This window comes from Colletes latitarsis, chromosome 1, assembly GCF_051014445.1.
Source record: "Colletes latitarsis isolate SP2378_abdomen chromosome 1, iyColLati1, whole genome shotgun sequence".
NCBI lineage: Eukaryota > Metazoa > Arthropoda > Insecta > Hymenoptera > Colletidae > Colletes > Colletes latitarsis.
Genome location: NC_135134.1, coordinates 56,515,405 through 56,535,421, shown reverse-complemented (window position 1 = coordinate 56,535,421; position 20,017 = coordinate 56,515,405). Strand labels below are relative to the sequence as shown.

Sequence of the window (20,017 nt, the reverse complement as noted above, 5' to 3'; positions counted from 1 at the left end):
GATGGTTCGGAGCTCACCTGAAACTGTACGTTTCCGCCAAATGTCCGTAAAAGTGGATAACGGTTAACAGAAAGAAAGAAAGAATAAGGTTACCGCTGTCCAGTCGATCAGTGCAACAGACGAGGGGACACTCAACACGTTAGGACTTCTATCGAAGGAATCGATGGCTAAGGTGAGAACTAGAGAAAATAAGAACTGATGGAAAGCCAGCCCTGTGATGGCTGGTACGGGTTATCTATCTTGCACTGTGCTTGACGTCTCGGAGGAAAGAAAGAGACGTAAAAAGGAGAATTTATGAAAGTGATAAGACGTTCGTTGGATTTCGTTTTGCGGTTGCTGGTGCATATCAGTGTCGGGCTGTTTGTAAGCAATCTACTTCGGAGCATTGTAGATTATGCACGGTACCCAGGCGTTCAGTTTCTCTATCGTTGAATTCGAAAAAAAAGAAATTAGTACAATTTTCCACGTTACTTTTTCTAATTTCATTTATAAACGAGCTCTCGTTTCGTAGGATAAAATCACCGGAGACATTTCGTTCCGAGATCCTTTTAATTGACGCAGGGAGTACGAGCTGTCGAAAAGCAGAGCGAAAGATGTGGAACGTGTCCAACTGGTCTCCGGAGAGCGTCAGAGGGAGACCTCGATATTTACACGTCAGAGGATACAGCTCGGGAAATGCACCCGCAACGGTGTCGCCTATCAGGAGCGTCTCTTTATTGGATAATAAATAACGTCGGTTCATTTATGTATAATGAAGCCGATAGAGTGTGTCAGAGTGTACTACTCGAATATATCGTACGTAGCAGCGAACCCTTTTCGCAGCAGTTGAATAAATCCCACCCTGTTCCTTTAATATTTATTTAATGCCTTTGGGCGTTTCGTTGAATTTCCGTTTTCGTCAAATTTCGAGATCGCCGCGACGACAAATTACCGATCGTAAATCATCTTGTGCGTTTCGGACAGCACGATAGAAGAAACTCAGCTTGTAATAGCTTGCTACATGTATCAAGATAGACTGAACTAAGCAGCTGCATTTGGCACAACGCGTAATTTTCTTTGGAAAATAGAGAGCTTGTTTGTCCCCTTTCGCGACACCTAGTCGTCGAGAACAGCTCAAGTGAGTTATTATGCTTATCTCGGTGATTTCGCTGTCGTTCCTTGTAGCAAAGTATAAGTATACTTTTTATGGATTCACAGGAATTACTGTTTCTATTTTTTTCCTTTCGCTCTAACATCGTTTGCAGGTACGATCGAGTATTATATTCTTTAAACTAAGTAAGCCTTGTAGTGTAGGAAACGAGGTTCACTCAATGACCGAGATAACTCTTTGCGACTCTGATTTATTTTATTTTATTTACACGTCGCTTACGCTCTATATCGTCGCCGCGATACTGTACTTTTATCGTTTTAATTTGTAAGCGAAAATAATCAATATTTCCTACCAATATTCCTCCAATTCGAGATCTTGTTAGACGGCAGTTTCGTATAGTTCGGTTCTTGGTGGACATCCTGTCGTAATTTTCGATAGACTGAGTTTATGGTCGCAGGGAATCGTAAAGTTAAGGCGTCGACAAAGCTGGATACGAGGGCAGCAAGCAAGAGAGATACAGCAAGGACAAGGAAGACTGGACTGTCGGTCGTATAACAAATCTGTCTTTCCATTATAGCGCTATAACAGTATTCTGTAAACTACCAATTTTTAATGACTCGTAAAGACTCATAAATTTACCCGCAAACATCAAATTCACAGCTTCGAAAATAATCTGTAATTTGTGTATCGGCATTATTTTAATTGCAATAATTAAGTGGCAAGCTCGAATAAAAAAAGAAAAAAGAAAAAAGATCGATGATGAGCAATAGGAAATCAGGCTTCCTCCGAGAGGTTAGTTCGATCATTGTTCTTGGAGAACAATAATGAGGGTGTGCAAGTAGTAGGAAAGACCAACGAATGTACTACAGGCTCGTATTGTTCATCCGCAGGAAACTTCGCTGAATGAATTGACCGCATTGTTTCCATAATGCTCTACTATTATCTTCTATCGCGGTCGTACATTTGTTACGCGCATTGTTGCTTAACGTTGGCTTCGCACGATTCCATCGACGCGAGCAGAGGAATTTGATCGATACGCTAGTTAAAAAGGCAAAATTTTTCGTTCCGTGATTTACAGTTTAACTGTTTGGCGTACTCGTGTATCACAGCCGAATACTTTAGAGTGTTTCGCGTCGAATTCTTTAACGAACGAATTTCGAATATCATAAATTCTGAGCGTGTTTTATCGCGAAATTGCTAAACGGATTAACCGAACGCATTGATTTTTACGCTGAATAGAAGAATAATGGCAAGTATTTATTTGCGGTTTCGTATAAAATAATACGGCGCTGCTATAAATAAGCAGCTATAAAGCTGCTATAAAGCTGCTATAAAGATTATTTGGTGACGCAACAACAACAACAACAACAACAACAGCAGATATAATCGAACAAATAATTTTGAGGGAACTGAATAAACTGCAGGAAAACTAATATACATATAATATAGCCATTTGTTAGCCAGTCGTTAAAGTTGAGTCTATCGCGTATCAGCGAGTAAATAAATAATAAAACCGTATGCATTAGTATCGCGAAGGGCAGATACCTGCCTAGCAATGGTTCCTTTTACCCGGCCGAAGAGATTTTTTACCAGGGATCAACGTATTCGGGAGATTTTCTCCGAACTTGATTTACCGTCGGGCTCTCGGTATATCGGTATACGCCTACCCAGCCTGGTTTATGCTGTGCTTGGGATAATAGTAAAAGCGCGCCATCGTAAAATTGCAATCGCATAATGCATCAATCTATCTACCGCGAGCATAAAGAGTAGCCGTGCAGCGACTAACTTGAAATAAATCTTTACAGGATTGCCGATACGTTAATTAGTCTTAACAAATTTTGATCATTCTTTAATTTTATTTACCTTTTGACTCAACTTAATAATTTCTGCTATTTTATTGCAATCAAGAGCCACGTAATGCGACAACATGAGAAATAAATTCAATTTTTCCCAAGGTTTCGTTCAGCCCACTTTCATAATTACAGTTACTGCCACAGTGCGTTTTATCGCAGAATTGTATTTGACGTTTCGACGAATAGTGACTTTAACTCGCCAAAGACCATTAAAGGATTTTGATCGAAACGTCGATATTGTGCCAATATTTTTGAACTTTGTTATTAAAGCGGATCCCCGGGGCAAAGAACCAGCGAAATTGAATAGAATTCATTTTGTCCAACATTTGCCTCGTCCGACCTTTTCCTCGAGGTTACGGAAATTTTCGTTTCGAACCCAGCTTGCTAATGTTGCAAGGAAAACATTAAAACCTTACGCTCTACACATTTTTACAAATACAGTCCACAGCCCGGTCAATCTACATTGTATCTTGGTACGATCAACTAAGATGGCAAAATAAGTTGAATAAATTTCGAACGGGATCCACGTACGAGTCGATACGTTTAAAGATGTAACTTGTACCTTTCCACGAACGCCGTAAAAAAACATTGGCTAGGACAATAATGAATATTCAATTTCCTCGTTGGAAGAAGCTCACCGCGTTGAATATTTATTTCTTTCTCGCGGGAAGAGTCAAAGCGGTCGGGACACGAAATTAAAAGACGTTTAAGATGATGTTCGGAAAATAGCGTCGATCGTGGAAATTTGCACAGACGCCGGTAGAAAGAAGAGGAAAGCAACGAAACGTACAGGATCTTCTGGAAGGAACGGATCGAGATAAAAAGAGAGGAAAGAGAAGAAACCGTTCCCGAGGAAACTGTCGGTTCTCCCGGGCAAATGAAAAGCAAACAAGAGTCACGCCTCTCATCGATCCTAAGAGGCATCCCATCGATATTTCTCTCCGTCCATTCTTTATTTCATTCTTCCGTGACAATTCTCAAGACACCCGGAGCCATTCTTTTCGTGAATGCAATAGCGCCGCGATGCAACAGAGTGCCGAGGAGCGTCTCCGATCGAGAGAACCGACGCGACGCGACGCCTAGGTGAACTCAACGTTCTTCCAGCGACGCTCAATTATTACTGGAGCACAGGCCGGGTCAATCTCAGGCTACTTTAAATTACTTAGCCGGTGTGCAAGTCCCCGTGGACTCGGAGAACTTTGCGGAATGTCTCCTCGGGGAAATTTCGAGCGGCTGATCGAAAACTAATTCGTCGTGCAGCGCAGGAACGTCAACGAGGAGAACGCGCCAGCGAACAAGAACACGCCTGCCTGCCTGCCTGCCTGCCTGGCATGAGAATACTCGTTCGCTGCTAGACGATAAACGTCAATCGTGATGAACGTCGCCGAACTGGTCCGTCTGAGCTTTCGAGCACCGCGCTTTCTCGCTGACGGTTGACACAATTTACTACGAACCGCCCGCAAGGAATTTGTTTATCGAATTTCGAGAGCGAACGGCGCGGCGTCCGCGCGATCCTAACACGTCGCCAATACTGCACGATTTATTGTCCGACGTTTGCATACAATTTCTACGGGGGATGTAAGAAGAATCGTATTATCAGGCAGAATCCTGCGGAGGAATGTTAGAATTTCAGAATAGAATTCATCAGAAATTCATTATTTCTACGTAATAAAATTCTAAATAACCGATCACTTGATTGGAAATCTGAATTATCGATCACGAGTCTCTAAAAATGTACCGCGTGAACATTTTCGTGAAACCAAACGAATTATTGTGTAGAAAAGAATGTTCCGAACAAATACAAATAGAATTATTTCAATTGGAACTACGAGTGCATTTAAAAAATAAAATTTTTGAGTATTCGATATTTCCTCGTCAATGCTTGACCCGGTTTACGAAGCGGTCGCGAGGAATTTGTTTATTGGATTTACAGAGTGAATGACATCGAAGCGATTGTAAAATAAATCGAATCGTGCACGATTTATTTTCCTGCAATGTTTGCATGGAATTTCTATAGGACCTATAAGAAAAATCGTATTACGGACTGAATTGAGCGAATTCTTGCATTTAAAGGAACGCTGGAATTTTAGAATACAATTTTTTTCTGCGAAACTACTAGTATATTCGTAAAAGAATCTTCTAACGTAGTAGTATCTTTCTACCGACATTTGGCACGATTTACGAAATACTCGCGAATTTGTTTCTTTATTGAAATTCCAGAACGAATTGTGTCAGAGCTATCGTAATCTTCGGGAATCGTGCACAATTTATCGTCTGACGATTGCACAGGATTTCTGAAAGGTATCTAACAAAAATTGTATTCTATTTTTTAAACGGAATTATTGAAATTTCATTTTTAAGCCCAAGAAATATCTAAAAATTATTTAAAATAGAGGTGTATTTAATACTTTTTTTTTTGTAAATTTTAATGTGATTTGCGAAATACTTAGCAGGAATTTGTTTATTAAAATTGCAGGGCGAATGGTGACGAAGCTTTCATAATCTATACGAGTCGTATAGGATTTATAGATCGATATTTCTATGGCATTTGTACAGGGGATGAAACAAATATCGTATAACGAGAGAGCACAGAGCGGCGAATGCTCGTTGCATAAATGTACAATGAAATTTCCAAACAAAATTGTTATACGAGAAACTATTATAGACGAAATACAGGATTTTTAAATATTAATTTATACGTGTTCGGCTTAATTTAGCAGATATAGTCACGAAACATCGTTTTCGCTTGTACATTTGCATACAATGTGATACGGTAGTAGAATGATTCACGAGAATTAAAATAATTCTCGTTATTCCTGCGATAATTAATAAACTGCTGAAACTGTTTACCCCGTTAGCGAGACAAGTTCCGAGCTCTTTTAATCGATAACACTGATTGTAATGCGCGATACGTACAATAACAAACCATTAAATCTTTCAAATTTGTTAATAATTCTAAAATATCACGTACCAACCTAACACAATTATTCAGAGCAAAATTTAGCATCTTCGTTAAATACACAACCGATTTTCATCAAAAATAAATCCTACACGAACGAAACGCTTTCAACATTTTTATACGTAAAATTGCTTATTATTATTTATTTAAAATATTAAAATAAAATTTAGCAGATAGCAACCGGAACGTGTAATGTATCATTCTTCGATAATAGATTACGATCGAAGGCGAGTAACGTTGATCCTTCCATGTCATACGGATGGAAACAAATAATAGAGAAGTCCTGTATAAATTTAATCTAGTTCAGATGTGCATATGCCGTCCATCACTTAACACGTTTCCGAAACATTTGTCTCCCCAAAAATAACCCGTCAATTCGTAACAAAGTGGCGTTGACGCACAGGGTGCGTCGAAAACCAAGCTGACAAGCAGGTCATTCTACGTCAAGTCGATCATTTTTTGCGGACGATGTCGAGAATTTTGTTGAATCGTAACGTGTCGTAGTTGACGTATAATTATAAATAACGCTCATATTACCATAATTAGTAATTAATGCAGTTTAGGTTCACGTTCAATGTTGAGTTTAAAAAATGTATTAATTAAATCGACCAAAGTAAGTTGGGATCTTTCGAAAAGGACTGACGCAGAAGAGAGAACTGATACTTGTTTACGTTTCGGTGTGCCTTAACAAAATTCCTGGTATCTTTTGTAAGAAACGATGGAATGATTCGAGCGTAAAGAACACGCGTCGATTTTGCCAACGAAACAAACGGAGGAAAATGACAAAGAAAGGTCGGGTGGAATGGATGGGGGGGGGGGGGGGGGGCGAGTGGACGGACTCAGCCTAGGAAATGAGATCTAGGGACGAGCTGGACGCGCGATAGTGTACCGTCCAAGTGGAATTTTCATCCAGCCGACGATGCAACCTGCCACCCCCGCGCGTCCCTCGTTTCCACGCCTTCTTGCACCCCCTTTTTACTGTCCCCAGCCACGTTTTACCCACTGTTTACCGAACTGATTGCGTTTTCGCGAACAAATATCGCGATATTATGACGATGCTGACGATTGGTTAGCGCGCGAAATAAAATGGCTAAAAGTGATTTCGTTAGCAATTTCGTTGCTTTTCTATATTCAGTGTAATGCACATACTACGCGTTGCAATATATAATGTAAAAAACACTTTTCAAGTGTCCGACAAAGGAAAATTTAATTTATTATTTTCCTCTATATTTTTCAAGAGGGTAGATTTCTTTCAAGACCGTTCGAGATCACGAGATATTTCTTCAAGAGAAACGAGCACATACGCTCGAAAACGCAGCGATTTATAAAATGGCAATTGTCTGACCGTTACGTAAACGACGCGACAAGGCTTAAGTGGATAGATCGCACGGTGTGCATACGTCATTAAAATAATTGTAAAAATCCTTCGTTTCCCGTGCAACAACGAGCCCGATTTCGCGAAGCGAGATTTATTTCACGCTCGTAAAGCGCATTAATTCGCCAACGGGAACGATTTAATGCAAATATAATTGGATTCAGTATGCGGGACGTGACGAGAACACAGGAAATTAAAGCGGGATGCTGATCGTCGAAAAAATTTGCTGCGTCGATGTTGTGCGCGATCACGAGGTTGACGTGTTCCTACCAACATCTCAATATAGCATAATAGGTTGCCAATTAACACGATAGGATCATGTCGAGATAATTGTGAGCTACAATAATATCAAAGATAATTGAACTCGTAGCATACGCGACATAACGAGGATTGAATGCAATTCGAAATGCAGATGTCGAGAGGCTATTCATTTGTGACGTTGTAAAATCATCGTACCTATTAGAACGGGATTTATGGTGGCCCGTGATTAACAGTGACTTTAATTTTCGTACGTTCGTTGGTATTATGGGCCATAATTCATCTATGGAGTTTCACGCGAAAACGAATCCATATTTCACGGGGTGCGCATCGAGGGATTAAAAAATATACGTAACGTTGGAACGTTCGTCAAGAGCAAACTATCCATGTCCGGGAAGAAAGTGTCGCGGTGAAATAGAACGAAAATGGAAGTGAAAACGTTCAGAGTTCGAGTTGGCTATCGGTAATCTCGCGATCATTCGGGGATGATCGATTCCGTTTCGAGGGCAGCTAAGCGAGAATCGGTCGTTGGTCGGAAGCAAAGATACTTGGATTTTAAAATGAGGTGCATTAGCCTCGGGGCCAGGGAGGGAACGTAAGAAGTGGCTTGCGGCTCGCCGAACAAAAAATAACAAAGAGGGGGAAAAATAGCGAAGCCAGAGCCGAATAGAGGAAAGTGGACGAAACAGGGGGAAGCGCAACAGCGAAAGGGAAAGAGGAAAAAAGAGAGAGGAGCGAGGCGGTTGCCACTCCATCTCGCGCATAGCGGGGTTATGGCTAATTAATGCACTTTTGTTGGGTTTTCGCGGCCTTGGTCTGGCTATGTAGGTAGGTACGTACTCCGAGAAGATGCGGAGAGGCCGCGTTGTTCGTGGCAATGCCAGTAGCAATGGAAAAATTGCGCGACGCCACTTTTACCCCGGCGTCCTCGTCGATAGAATTCTGCCGCTGATGAACGAGAGTCGGCGGTGTCGTCCGAAATAACTAGCACGACACAATGCTCCACTTGTGTCTCGCGGGGAGAAACGAGCGACGAAGAAAACCGCGACGAGCTTTGTTTATAGGTCGCAGGAAATGTCGCGTGATTCGTGGTTACGAAATACCTCTTTCGGCTAACGCGAGACGAATGTTCCGAGCATGTTTCCAAACAAAGAACAAACGTGAATCGATAGGACGGAAGAAGGGGATAAGAGAATCGTATTTAAATCCATCGTTATTTCAGTATTTCATCACCATAACAGATAGATAGACGCTGATATTCAGATACCATATTGATGGATTATTCAACATATGCTTTACGCTTATGCATCGACTTACGTTAATGTAAAACCTCCATTATCTGCGAGTCGTAGCATAAGCTACAAAGTACACAGGGAATAACCTATAAACACGGCTCGATACCAGTTTGTCTTTGGAAACCGATGCAACTATCCACACAGCGTCGGATAATGATCCATTTAAACATGAGATCTCGGCCAGTAATAGGTTTTTACCGGTCCCGAATTCCGCCCGAATCATGAATTCTAATCTAGAAAATTGCGTTCAGCGCGAAGCGTGTAATCCTTTGACGTTCCTCGTCAATAGAATTCTTTTCGAAGCTTAGAGCGTATCGAGTATCGCGTAACGCGCCAAGCCAAGCCAAGCCAAGCCAAGCCAGTCACCGGCATCCATCTTAATCGCTGTTTTTTAATTAACCCCGAACACACAGAAGCGGACTCTTTCATTAATAAACATTGGTCGCGTCGCGCAAAAGAATTTCGCCATAAAGCCGCGCAAAGATTATGAAAGTGTCGACCGATTAAAATTCTTTAGCCTCGCCGGAAATTCATCGTGGATTCTTGACTACTTTGCGAAGGTGGCAAACCCGCTCTAAGTTACCGTGTCCTTTTCATCTTTGTATCCATAGTCATGAGAATCCCGTGGGTTAATCGAGCCGGGCTATAATCGTTCTCTCTAGCAAAGGGCCGTGTATTCATGAATCCATTCTCGATTTCGATCTAGAACACTAGTCTAACGACAGAAAAGTTTCCCTTCTACTAATAAGATAGAAAACGGACCATCCGAAAGAATACATCGGACGGACGAAGATTGTATGCATCGATAAAGCCACGTGAAATATCGATCCTTACGCTGTGACTTTGTTCGCCGAGAGAGAACGGGTTTAATGCACTTTGCTATTTTCTCATTTCCGATTTCAGATCGTCAATGTTGGATCGATATAATTCAAGTTCGGTAGATCGCATTGACGATTCTATCGCTACTCTGCCTTAAAAAGTCAGGCCTGACTGAAAGAGCACCGTTCGTTAAAAACTTTCTCTGTAACTGTATAATGCTATTCTAACCTTTCGCTCGTATCGTTTACAATTCAGGTTCTAACAAACATTCCTACACTTTACTCTCGTTTATTTTGTATATGGCCCACTTGTAATGCGCGTGTGCGTTACGTTGCTGTCCAATTAAAATAATTCATTAACCTAAATTATTTCTTCGTAGGACCACGCTTTCCACTTTGCAACACTGTTCGCGCTATTTTCCTTTTATTCGCTGCCACGTTTAATTCCAGAAATATGAAATTTGTTTCGTCTCGCCGCTTCTTCCTTTGTCGCGCGTAGATGCTCCGGAGTTGAAACGTATACTCGAGAAAAACTACGACGTCAACTAATTTCTATTATATTTGGCACGACGCGTGAGTAATTGCTCGATAGGACCAACTCTGCGACGATTAATTTTTGTCTGTTAACGCTCGGTAGTCGGGCGCCTGGTTCTCGAAACGAAACGCGATATTAGTCCGACCCCCTTGAGACGTTTTACCACAGACCATATTCCATCCGTGCCTGTAATAATATTTCGTATCGCGACTGATTATTTTTGAATTTCGAGGATACGTAGAAGCATTATCCGACGAACGATGCTTGAGATTTTCGAGTGCGACTTGCTTTTCGATCCGCTGCGTAAACGAGCATCAAGCGTAGCGTAAGCTAGACTCGACATGAAATGCTTTCCCGTGGCATGGAACGCAGAACACACCGCAAGCACTTGATATCTCATATCGGCAAAGTATTGAGCGATTTCACAGCGGGCTCTCGCGTGTTTTCGCGCGGATTTAACGCGTGGTTGCGCTCCGTATGCCGATCCTTCATCGCGCCGTCATGCTTGAATTATTTAATTGGATTCTGCATTTTACTCGGCCTATAAAACGGTGTACACCACCGGCGCGCGGATTAATTTTGCTTACCGGTTCCGAATGCGAAGGAAACGGGATCGTTGGAGCGAACCAGCAGTTCCACAGATGCACGAATCGTTGAGCTTTTCCGTTTCCCTGCCCCCGCCCTGCCCCGCGACACGGTGTAAAAATCTGACGGAATTACAGCTTGAAGCGCAATAGACTAGATCGGATCTCGTCAGCTGTTTGCTTTATGACTTGTTCCGTCGTTTGCGATAATTTCAAGAAAACCTAGGTGGAGAAACCATCTAATTACGTGAGTGCTTGGACCGTTTTTTCGATGCGATCATATCCTATTCGAAATAACGTTAGCAACAGCGAAGACGTATGCGCGTCAATGAAAATCAACGACTGGACAGTGTCAATGGGAATATTTACAGAAATCGGTGATCGCAGACGGACAGACAGCGTGAAACATGGCCGGTATGCCGGAAACGAAATGAAACGAAGGAAACAAGCTCGTTCGGAGAAAGAAGAACGGAATCGGTTCATTCAAGTGTCGACTTCAAAAGGATTCGCGCGAATGGGAAAGTGGAATTTTCATTATCGGAATACCGGTCGCTGTCAGTAAACCTCTTACTGCTTTGATAAGCGCATTCGTTGGGCGTGCTTGCTTCTCGTTAAAAGAACACGAGACGAAAAAACGATCGTGTAGAGTGACAGCTTTCTGTCCTCGTCGAGCAAAGAGACATTTGCAACGCGAGCCGCCCGTGACTGCTTGCTCCTCAAGAACAACGCAATAGTCCCTTACGACTAATTCCAATTTAGAACGACAGTGTCGGATGCGCATACGATCAAAAATCGGGACCGTTTAGTCTCTGCAACCGAGGAGTTAGCCCGAGGATACTTTGTTGCGATTGGTAAAATTCGAGATTCTGTCTTTAAGCGAGGAATTGATGAGATCGCTCTCGATCGAATTGGGGCATTCGTTTCGCGCGAATTCCCTTCAAAATTATTGCACGATCGATCGCGGGTGAGCAAGGCGTGCGTGCGTGCGTGCGTGCATGCGTGCGAAACGGGGCGGCGAAAATCCGGTTGTCAGAGAGATGTCGGTGAGTAGCTTGATTTATGCACTTCTGGTAGCACGGATAGGTCGATCGTTTCGTTCGGGGGCCGCTTTTCTCGACATTCCTCTATACAAATCCATTATGCGCTGGGCCTTGTTTTTAAAATAACAGAGGAACGCGTATCGACACCGGAGACTTTTAATACCGAACACGCTTCGACGACCGTTCGTTTAAAGGGGCTTGCAAATTTAAAAATGGTTCGCCAATTATTTTCTTCGAATAAAACGTTAATTTAGTTCCAACGAACGACTCTCCATTTACGATCTTCCTTCCAATAATTCTGGATCAGCGAGGCTTTCGAACGATAAAGGTTCGAAAAAATGCAAAAAGGAACGATTCGATTTTATCGATCCTGCAGGGTGCTTATCCGCCTTAAAAAGCGTTGCCATCGCGTGCCACGAATTTCCCGAGAAATACGAGAAACTCATCGACCGCGAGTGGCTTTTAAATCGTCTACGACGGACATCAGTGACCGCGGGACTCTGAAAGCGCCTTTCGGCGAGAAACAGCCTGTCTACGTGTATTTCCAAGCGATTCAGTTTAATGCAAATAAAACCGAATGGTCGCGAGCCACGCAGAGGACATAATGCTAGCTTCTTCGGGGAGAACGATCCTATTGAAATGGATGGGACGATGTCAGCCGATACCGTCTGCGCCTCTGAGTGGAAAATTGAAAACGTTACGCGCGCGCATTACACGGCTCGCGCTCGCAAACCATCATAAATGATCATCCCTTTAACCTCCGGCGCAACTGGGAAACGAAAGACACGCGTAGGTTGCTTTGCAAACGCCAAAGGAACTTTCAAGTTTATTTTAATCAACGGTCTTTCCTTTCAAACGCACAACAAAGTCTCCAATTTGGATTTTTTCAGTGAAATTTTCGGTTCGGCACAAAATTACCTAAACTAATTAGAGTAACCAAAACCGTAAACAATGTTCTACGCCGTGCTTAATTGGGGTAAACGTGTCTTTTTAAATAAAAAGAAGGACTTGGAGCATATTTCTTTACTTATAAAAAAGTTAATTTGATCTTTCGTGGGTTGCGAATAGACGAGTGCTACTCTGACCGAAATCATAATTAGTTTGGAAGACACAGTCCTCGGATAATTACAAGGAAAGATGCAGCAGCTATCAAGGAACCATAATTATGTTGATACGTTCGTCATGAACGGTACACGGGAAACTCGAAATCTCGAAATCCCGAAATCTCTTTGAGAGTCCGGTTTCCATCGGTTTTGCAAAAAGTTCGCACACCCGAGAAATCAAGGACGTTGACTGTGTCCTCGTAGCCGCGTAACGCAAACAACATCGACGACGAAATACATACTCACCAAAGGGCTAGCTGGTAATGCAGGATCGCCCGGTTCGGATGCGACATGTCTCTGAGGAAGTTGGCAAAGTTGTAATGCATCTTGGCGTTGTGAGGAAGAGACCGCAACCCCGCTCTGCAACAAGGCGATTCCAGCTCAGACAAGGCCAAATCCCTCTTTGACCCTTCCCTAGCTCTTTCTCTCGTCACCCCCGTTATCTGCGATAGTTACGTTTCGTATCGTCGCGCACGGCCCAATTGCTTCTGCATAACGTGTAAGTACGAGGCTGGCACCGCGCCAGGAGCGTTGTTCGAGCCGTGACTGAGAGCCACTCGTAAATCTTGGTGGAATTACTTTGCGATTTGGCAAATTTAGTCAACGGGTGGGGGATAGATCCCACGCGCCGCGAACAGGCTTACACCGTGCAAACGACTGGCCAGGGAATTTCGTTAACGTCGAGCACCCTCGTTCTTTTTCCCCGATTCTCTTTTGGTTCGCGAAAAGGTTCGACGGATGTACCTGGTTTTATTCAAGACTCGCTGAAATTATTTCTAGCAGTTGAAAGACACGAAAAATTACAGCACATATTACCTATAGAGGTCCAGCATCTAACAAACCGCGAGCTGACATTTTAGTTTGCACGATGTAGCTCTATACTTAATAAGCATGAGATTTATAGTAGTAATTTTCTTTCTACTAATAATTTTTTATTTCTTATTCCCTTTCGCGACTTTCGTTTTTCGTACTTCTTAAACGCCAGCTGTTAAACCTTTTAGGTAGTAAACCACTTTTACGAAATTTCACGTTACACTTTTATAGAACTCGCAGTAATTTTTTATTACAGGAGCAAAGTAGTTACACGTGAAATTAAGAATATATCTCGAAACTTATCGTAAAAGTATCCACATATTACTCGAAGAATTTCATGGTAGCTGGCGGCTATAAATTTTATGCGCGTTTTAGGAGCGACCGTATTTTCTAAAAAAATTCCTGTCGAATAGAAAATGCTGGTTCTCGAACGGGAATTTCCAGCATTGTTACTAATAAACAATCGATCGTCCATAAACGTCTTGTTTAAAGCTATTGTCTAATTTGGAACAAGTAACGACACGTTCGATTTGGTTAAACTTTTGTCCGACTAACCTGAGTAGAGTTTCTCTGGACGTCCAGTCTTTGTTCCGAAGAACGGTTTTGTAACACCCTAAGATCAACAGTAGCGCTATTCCCGCAGTTATAAAACTTCTTCTGCGTGGTATCGCTGTCCAGCAGATTTGCATTCCATATACGACCAAAAGGATCCATCCAACGCTGAAAAATTATTAACATTTCGATTTTTATGACGTCTCTATCGAATTATTCCGCGAAAGGAACAACGAACGGTTCGATTCTAGAAAATTGCCATAAATTAATATTACCTCGGCATGTACAGTACTCGTTCCGCGACGACGAATCCAACGGTAATAAATAGATTGGATGCGGGGAGGAACGGCAGTACCAGGAACATCCAACCAAGAAGAAGAGGCGGGTGCCTCTGTTGCTGTAAATGAAACGCAGGTTTCTGCGTTAGACGTGAACGGTGAAAAGCGCTCCGCCTCGACTGCGCCGGAACACGTTGCGTTAGGCACTAACTACGTATTAAAGAACATTCATACAAGGAAAGAACGTAGTTTTACCTTTCGTCTTTCCAACGAATGCTTGGAAACTTGTCATGAGTAGCGTGCCTCTAGGCTTTATAGTAGAAGAAACAGAAAACGTAGACTGTTTGAAAACGTGGACTGTATAAATGAGATTGCCGGTCGGGTAGAAGGTTCGCGAAAAACGAGTTGGTGGAAACATTTTAAGCAAGATTTTTATTTTAAAAACACAAGGCAGTGCTCACAAAAGAGTCAATATTAACGAGAACCGTGAATCGAGCTTCTAAAGGAAACGACGATGTTATTGATCGCCATTTCCATCAGAGATTGAGATTTGAGAAACTGCCAAAATTATGCGCTATTTCAAGACACATAATATGTTTATATGGTTTATGGGGTTTATGAGCTTGAGCCTTGTATTAATTAACGTGACCGAATTACGTTAAACACAAAGGAGAGATTCGAACAACACAAAGCCTCTTGAACTACACGTTTCACTATGGCCGGTTTGAACAAGACTGTGCTAAGGCCCAAAATCGATCTTTGGGCAGTGGGGCAGTGGGCGCGGCTAGCGATTCTCTCGAGCATAAAGCGTGCCCGAGAAGTGCTGCTAATGAGATTCGTGGCGGCGAAGGAACGAGCTAATTTTTTTAACATAGACATAATGTTTAAAAAGAAATTCAAACTATAAGTGCTGACCCACGGAGAACACAATAAACGAACGATACCAAAAATATTATTATTCGTAAATAATTCAAATTTTACGGAATAAAATTTTTTATACGATTCTAATTTGGACCCGTCTAGAGAAAAAAATGTAACGAACGCGTTACTTGACTCCTGTTTAATTCAAATAAATTTCTTTTATCAGTTATATTGTCTTTTATTATCTGCTTTTCAAAAATGCAACAACTTTTAACGGGGTTTGATACCATCTAATGTTTCGGTGCGAGGACAGCAAAGATTTTTTTCCTGTTGCGTTGGCCTGACTGACGTCTCGTTGAAATTCAAACGTCGAGAGTTTAACGAGCGAATCGCAAAAGGTGAGGGGATCGTAGAACGTCAGGCAAACACGGGAACGCCGCGGCGCCGCTGGTAGAGCAGCTTTTTTTAACGATCGTCGGCCGAGGATCTTCGTTCTTTGGACAGCAGAAATCACGCGCCAACGAGGATGGATTAAAGTCTCGAGGAACGAGATCAACGCGAGAGGCTTCGAGCGGAACTGATTGGGGAGGGTTGTTTCTTAGCGTCAATGGAAGTCTGGTATGTTTGGACACACTGTCGAGGATCAAAATTGAAAGGTGACGTCGAACAACGTAGGGTACATAAAACGCTCACATTTTATTTTCCTCTGTACTAAAGTTAACTTTTACTACAAAAAAGTAACATCGATTCGTAAGGGATTCTCCTAACATTTCATTTTAAATGGTAATATTTGCGGACGTATGTATTTTAAAGTTAGTCAATATCGATCGATAGATATTACCTTTTTTTGACATACAAGTTTACAACAATCAGTAGAATGTTTGTAATCAACATAATGTTTAAAATTTTTCAATTTTATAATAGCATATTGCTTTTGGTTACAACGTTATAGACCGTAAAGTAACAATTTACGATCTTCAAAATGCTAAAAGTGTTTTCGCACGATGAATACGCGTTTTTCGTTTATGATTTTTGCGCGGGAATTGCTCGAGCTATAGAGAATATCGGAAAAATGTTTCCCAATGGAACAGTAGCATACCACACGGTGAAACCTTTATCGTTCCGCCCATATTTCGTATTTTTGTGGGAATTTTTTACCAAAGTATTTACGAATGTACGCTTCTGTGGCGTTTAAATATTATTTATAGCTACGTACTATCAAAACTTGTACAAAAGGTTGTTGGCCATCTTGCATAATATTACAGAAATTTTTCGTAAAACCAACAAATTTAAACATCGATTCCTTGTATACGCTTTATATTTTAAATCGCACGAAACAAAGAAAGAGGAAAAACTCTCGGAATATGGTATAAATCTTTGGCTGAATTCTCCACGAATCGATGAATCTACCGAGATAGACACTCGTGAAAATATTCATGAAAAATATGATAAACACGAGAGCACAGCTGAAACATCGATGCGTTCGCACGAGGAAGCGAATAAACACGGCCGCGCGAAACATCGTAAAGGTGTTGAAGAGAAATCAACGAATCTGTGAATGAGATATGTAGAAGATGAAACGGAAAAGGGAAGAGAAGCACGAAGGAGCGTGGAATATAATGTGTTCCATCAGAAAATCAGAAATATTACGGTATCGATATCGTTGGAAATACCAAAGTCGAGGGGCAGATACGCTAGATGTCTTTTATTTGGCAAATAAAAAGAAAATTGTTCGGCTACCTCTGGGAAAAATTTTAATGGGAGATTCTAGAGGCCAAAATAAGACGAAAATCAACGATACTAATTTGTTCATTGAGCCTTCGTTAAAAAGTTACAGTAAAGAATTTTTTGTGTATTCACCAAAAATGATTATACATAATTGACCCCTGCAACAGAAAATAATTTTTCCGTGAATGAATTGAAATTTTTTAATTTAATTTTGTTAATAACTTTTTAACGAAGCCTCGATCGACAAATTGATATTTTCGATACTCTAGAATCTCCCATTAAAATTTTTCCCAGGGCTGGCCAAGCACCCTGTATAGAGGAAATATACCAAGCAAAATGAAAGAACGACTGTTTCACGTTATCCAGTATCGATAAAGAGAGAGTAGCAATCTTGCCTTGACAATTGTAATTGTTTTTATTTAAGTGTAATCATAATTGCGTTGTATAATAAATGCAGAAATTGAAAGCAAGGGTTTCAAAGCGAAGGAAAATGATAGAATATTCTTAAAGGGGAAAGATAATTTGTCACCCGAAGAGGGTGAGACCGTAGAGAATCCCGTAAAGAATTATATAAAATATGCAGAGTAGGAAAATCAGCAGTCCGATAACTAGACACTACTGTTACCGGCGAGAAAGAAAAATATAAAGAGTATTTTTCAAATATAGATAGCAAGAGCAAGGAGGAAACTTTTTATGTAAACTTAAAGCTTTTTCAAAACGTCGGGATCCAGGAAAAAAGTCTGCTTTAATGGGAGATCGCGTAGCTGTCTAATTAGACGATCATATAATGCTGGAAAATACAAACATTGTTTTGCAAATGTCAAAGAGGTGGGAAGGTAACATCTATTCGGAAAATGATGAAACTTGTTCCGGTAAAGGCAATTCGACTATACATCACGTAAATACAAAAGAAGCGTACAAAGGGCGACCAGGAACGAGTATCGAAGTGACTGAGAGTAATGATATCACCAAAGAAAGCGAAGAGTCATCCGAGGTGCGCGCGATAAAAGATGGAAGTGTCGGACGTGTCGAGGCGAATGATAAATTACAGACGAATAACTATGATACGGATGGTCATTCGAAAAGTGCAAATATTTTAATGCGACAAAGTAACCGAGTGATATCTGGCGTAGCTAATTATTTTAATATTTGTATAGTTCATTCTGCCATTGCTTAAAATTTAAATAGCAAAGTTATCGTAATAAAGTCGATGATGTCCATCGTAACAATTCGCGTACGAACAGCATAATTCGGGTTGATGAACGTCGAGTACTATTTGTGGCACCATTAATCAAGGACATCGAATTTGAGATGCACTCACTCTACCGCGAGTATTTCAACTATTTTGAATGGCAAAACAAGTGGCCAAGTATACTACTCTTTGAAGGAGGAAGAGAGCCCCCAATTATGCGTCGCTTAACCGAAGGATCCCAGGATCCCAGGATCCCTGGCGTATTCTGTTACCGGGGCCGATAACGAACAATGCAAAGGACTATTGGTTCACTGTGGTCAAACACGCGAGGATAAGTTAAATGATACTGAAATTGATAGTTCTAGTGCCTCACGCTTATCCGAATTGACAAATTGGAGAGCAGAAATTGTTTGAACGTGCGACGAAGAAAATAACAGGAAGACGTTGGAAACGAATCTGAAAACATGTAATACAGGGATCGTTTCAGCTAATCAGAAGCAACGTTGGATACGAATACGAATAGCAATGGTATGGTATTACAAGAAAAATATCTTGAATGGAATGTAATTCAAAAGAAATCGCTCAATTCAGCACTGAATTTATTTGCAGGAAAGTAAACTTCTCTTTGACGTAAATGATGAGTCTAATGCAATGTCGATTGAATTAACAAAATAGAGACAGCGAAGAATAAAAGCAGGAGCCGATTCGTGATGTAAGTACTGAATTTCCTGCTCAGAAGCGATCACGTAGACGACGCAAACGCTCGCTGAAATTCTCCAACTCAGTCAGAGTTTCGAAAATGTATGTCACTCTCCTAACGAGAAGAAAGGAAGTATCGGAACGAACAACTATTTGTTCTATTTCTCTCGAGTAAGTTCATCCAGCGAAGAAATTTCAAACACTAGATTCGCAAGGAAACTGCAACCTAGTTTCTGGAAGTTTGCAAAACCCGCCACGGAACTAGAATATAAAAGCGAATCTTTTGTTCCTACACTTTCGGCGCTGTTTAACCCGTATCTCCACAAAATCTTCGTCCTTTATATCTTCCAACAAAATTTTGAGCAACAAAGTCACGAATGAAACGGTGGCAAATATGTACGATTGAAATTGTATTTTTCTGTTTAATCAACGAATAAAGAAATTAAAAGATACGTATATAATAAATTTGTTCGGATAATTAAACAGAATTTTGATCCTCTAATATCAAGCAGGAACATTTACATTGTGTCACTGTTAATGAAAGTCCAGCGATCGTTATTTTAGCAAAACGATCAACTTATACCAGTTTGAACGAAATGCTCGTTTATACGAGCCCGGTTAAACGTTTATCGGGCCACTTCCATCGGAACACGTCCTCATTAATCGAACTCGCAATCTCTCACGGACGACTGGTTTTTTCGTGGCCAAATTACCGTCGTTTGTCACTCGCAGCGCGAGTAAATAAGCTCGAAAGATGGGGAGCGGAGATGATGAAACGATTACTAGACAGGAAATGAGTAAACGCGAGGCCGGCAGCAATGGCCAGTTGTCGTCGCGTTATTCAAAGATGTGTTTGGCGCGAATCAATTTCGGGTCAGCAGTTCTGTGATCACCGCCGCATGCATTGTACGTTTCAATGGATCGCGAGACACAACGGGACGAACGGGAAAATTACTGACTGACATATTTGCACGTCTCTCTGGA

At 41.3% G+C, this 20,017-nt stretch overlaps 1 protein-coding gene across 3 annotated transcripts in view; it reads right to left on the bottom strand.

The window, feature by feature from the left end:
* The window catches only part of LOC143351961 (protein O-mannosyl-transferase TMTC1-like), a 184,747-nt gene that overhangs the window by 26,030 nt on the left and 138,700 nt on the right, over positions 1-20,017 (bottom strand). For all 3 annotated transcript variants that reach the window (XR_013081841.1, XR_013081842.1, XM_076784102.1), the window contains exons 8-10: positions 14,551-14,672; positions 14,279-14,443; positions 13,157-13,270 (exon numbers count right to left, since the gene is read on the bottom strand). Coding sequence is in view for 1 of the 3 variants with exons in the window: in XM_076784102.1 (XP_076640217.1) it covers positions 13,157-13,270; positions 14,279-14,443; positions 14,551-14,672 (401 nt within the window). In the remaining 2 variants the exon portion in view is untranslated. The remainder of the gene's footprint in view (positions 1-13,156; positions 13,271-14,278; positions 14,444-14,550; positions 14,673-20,017) is intronic.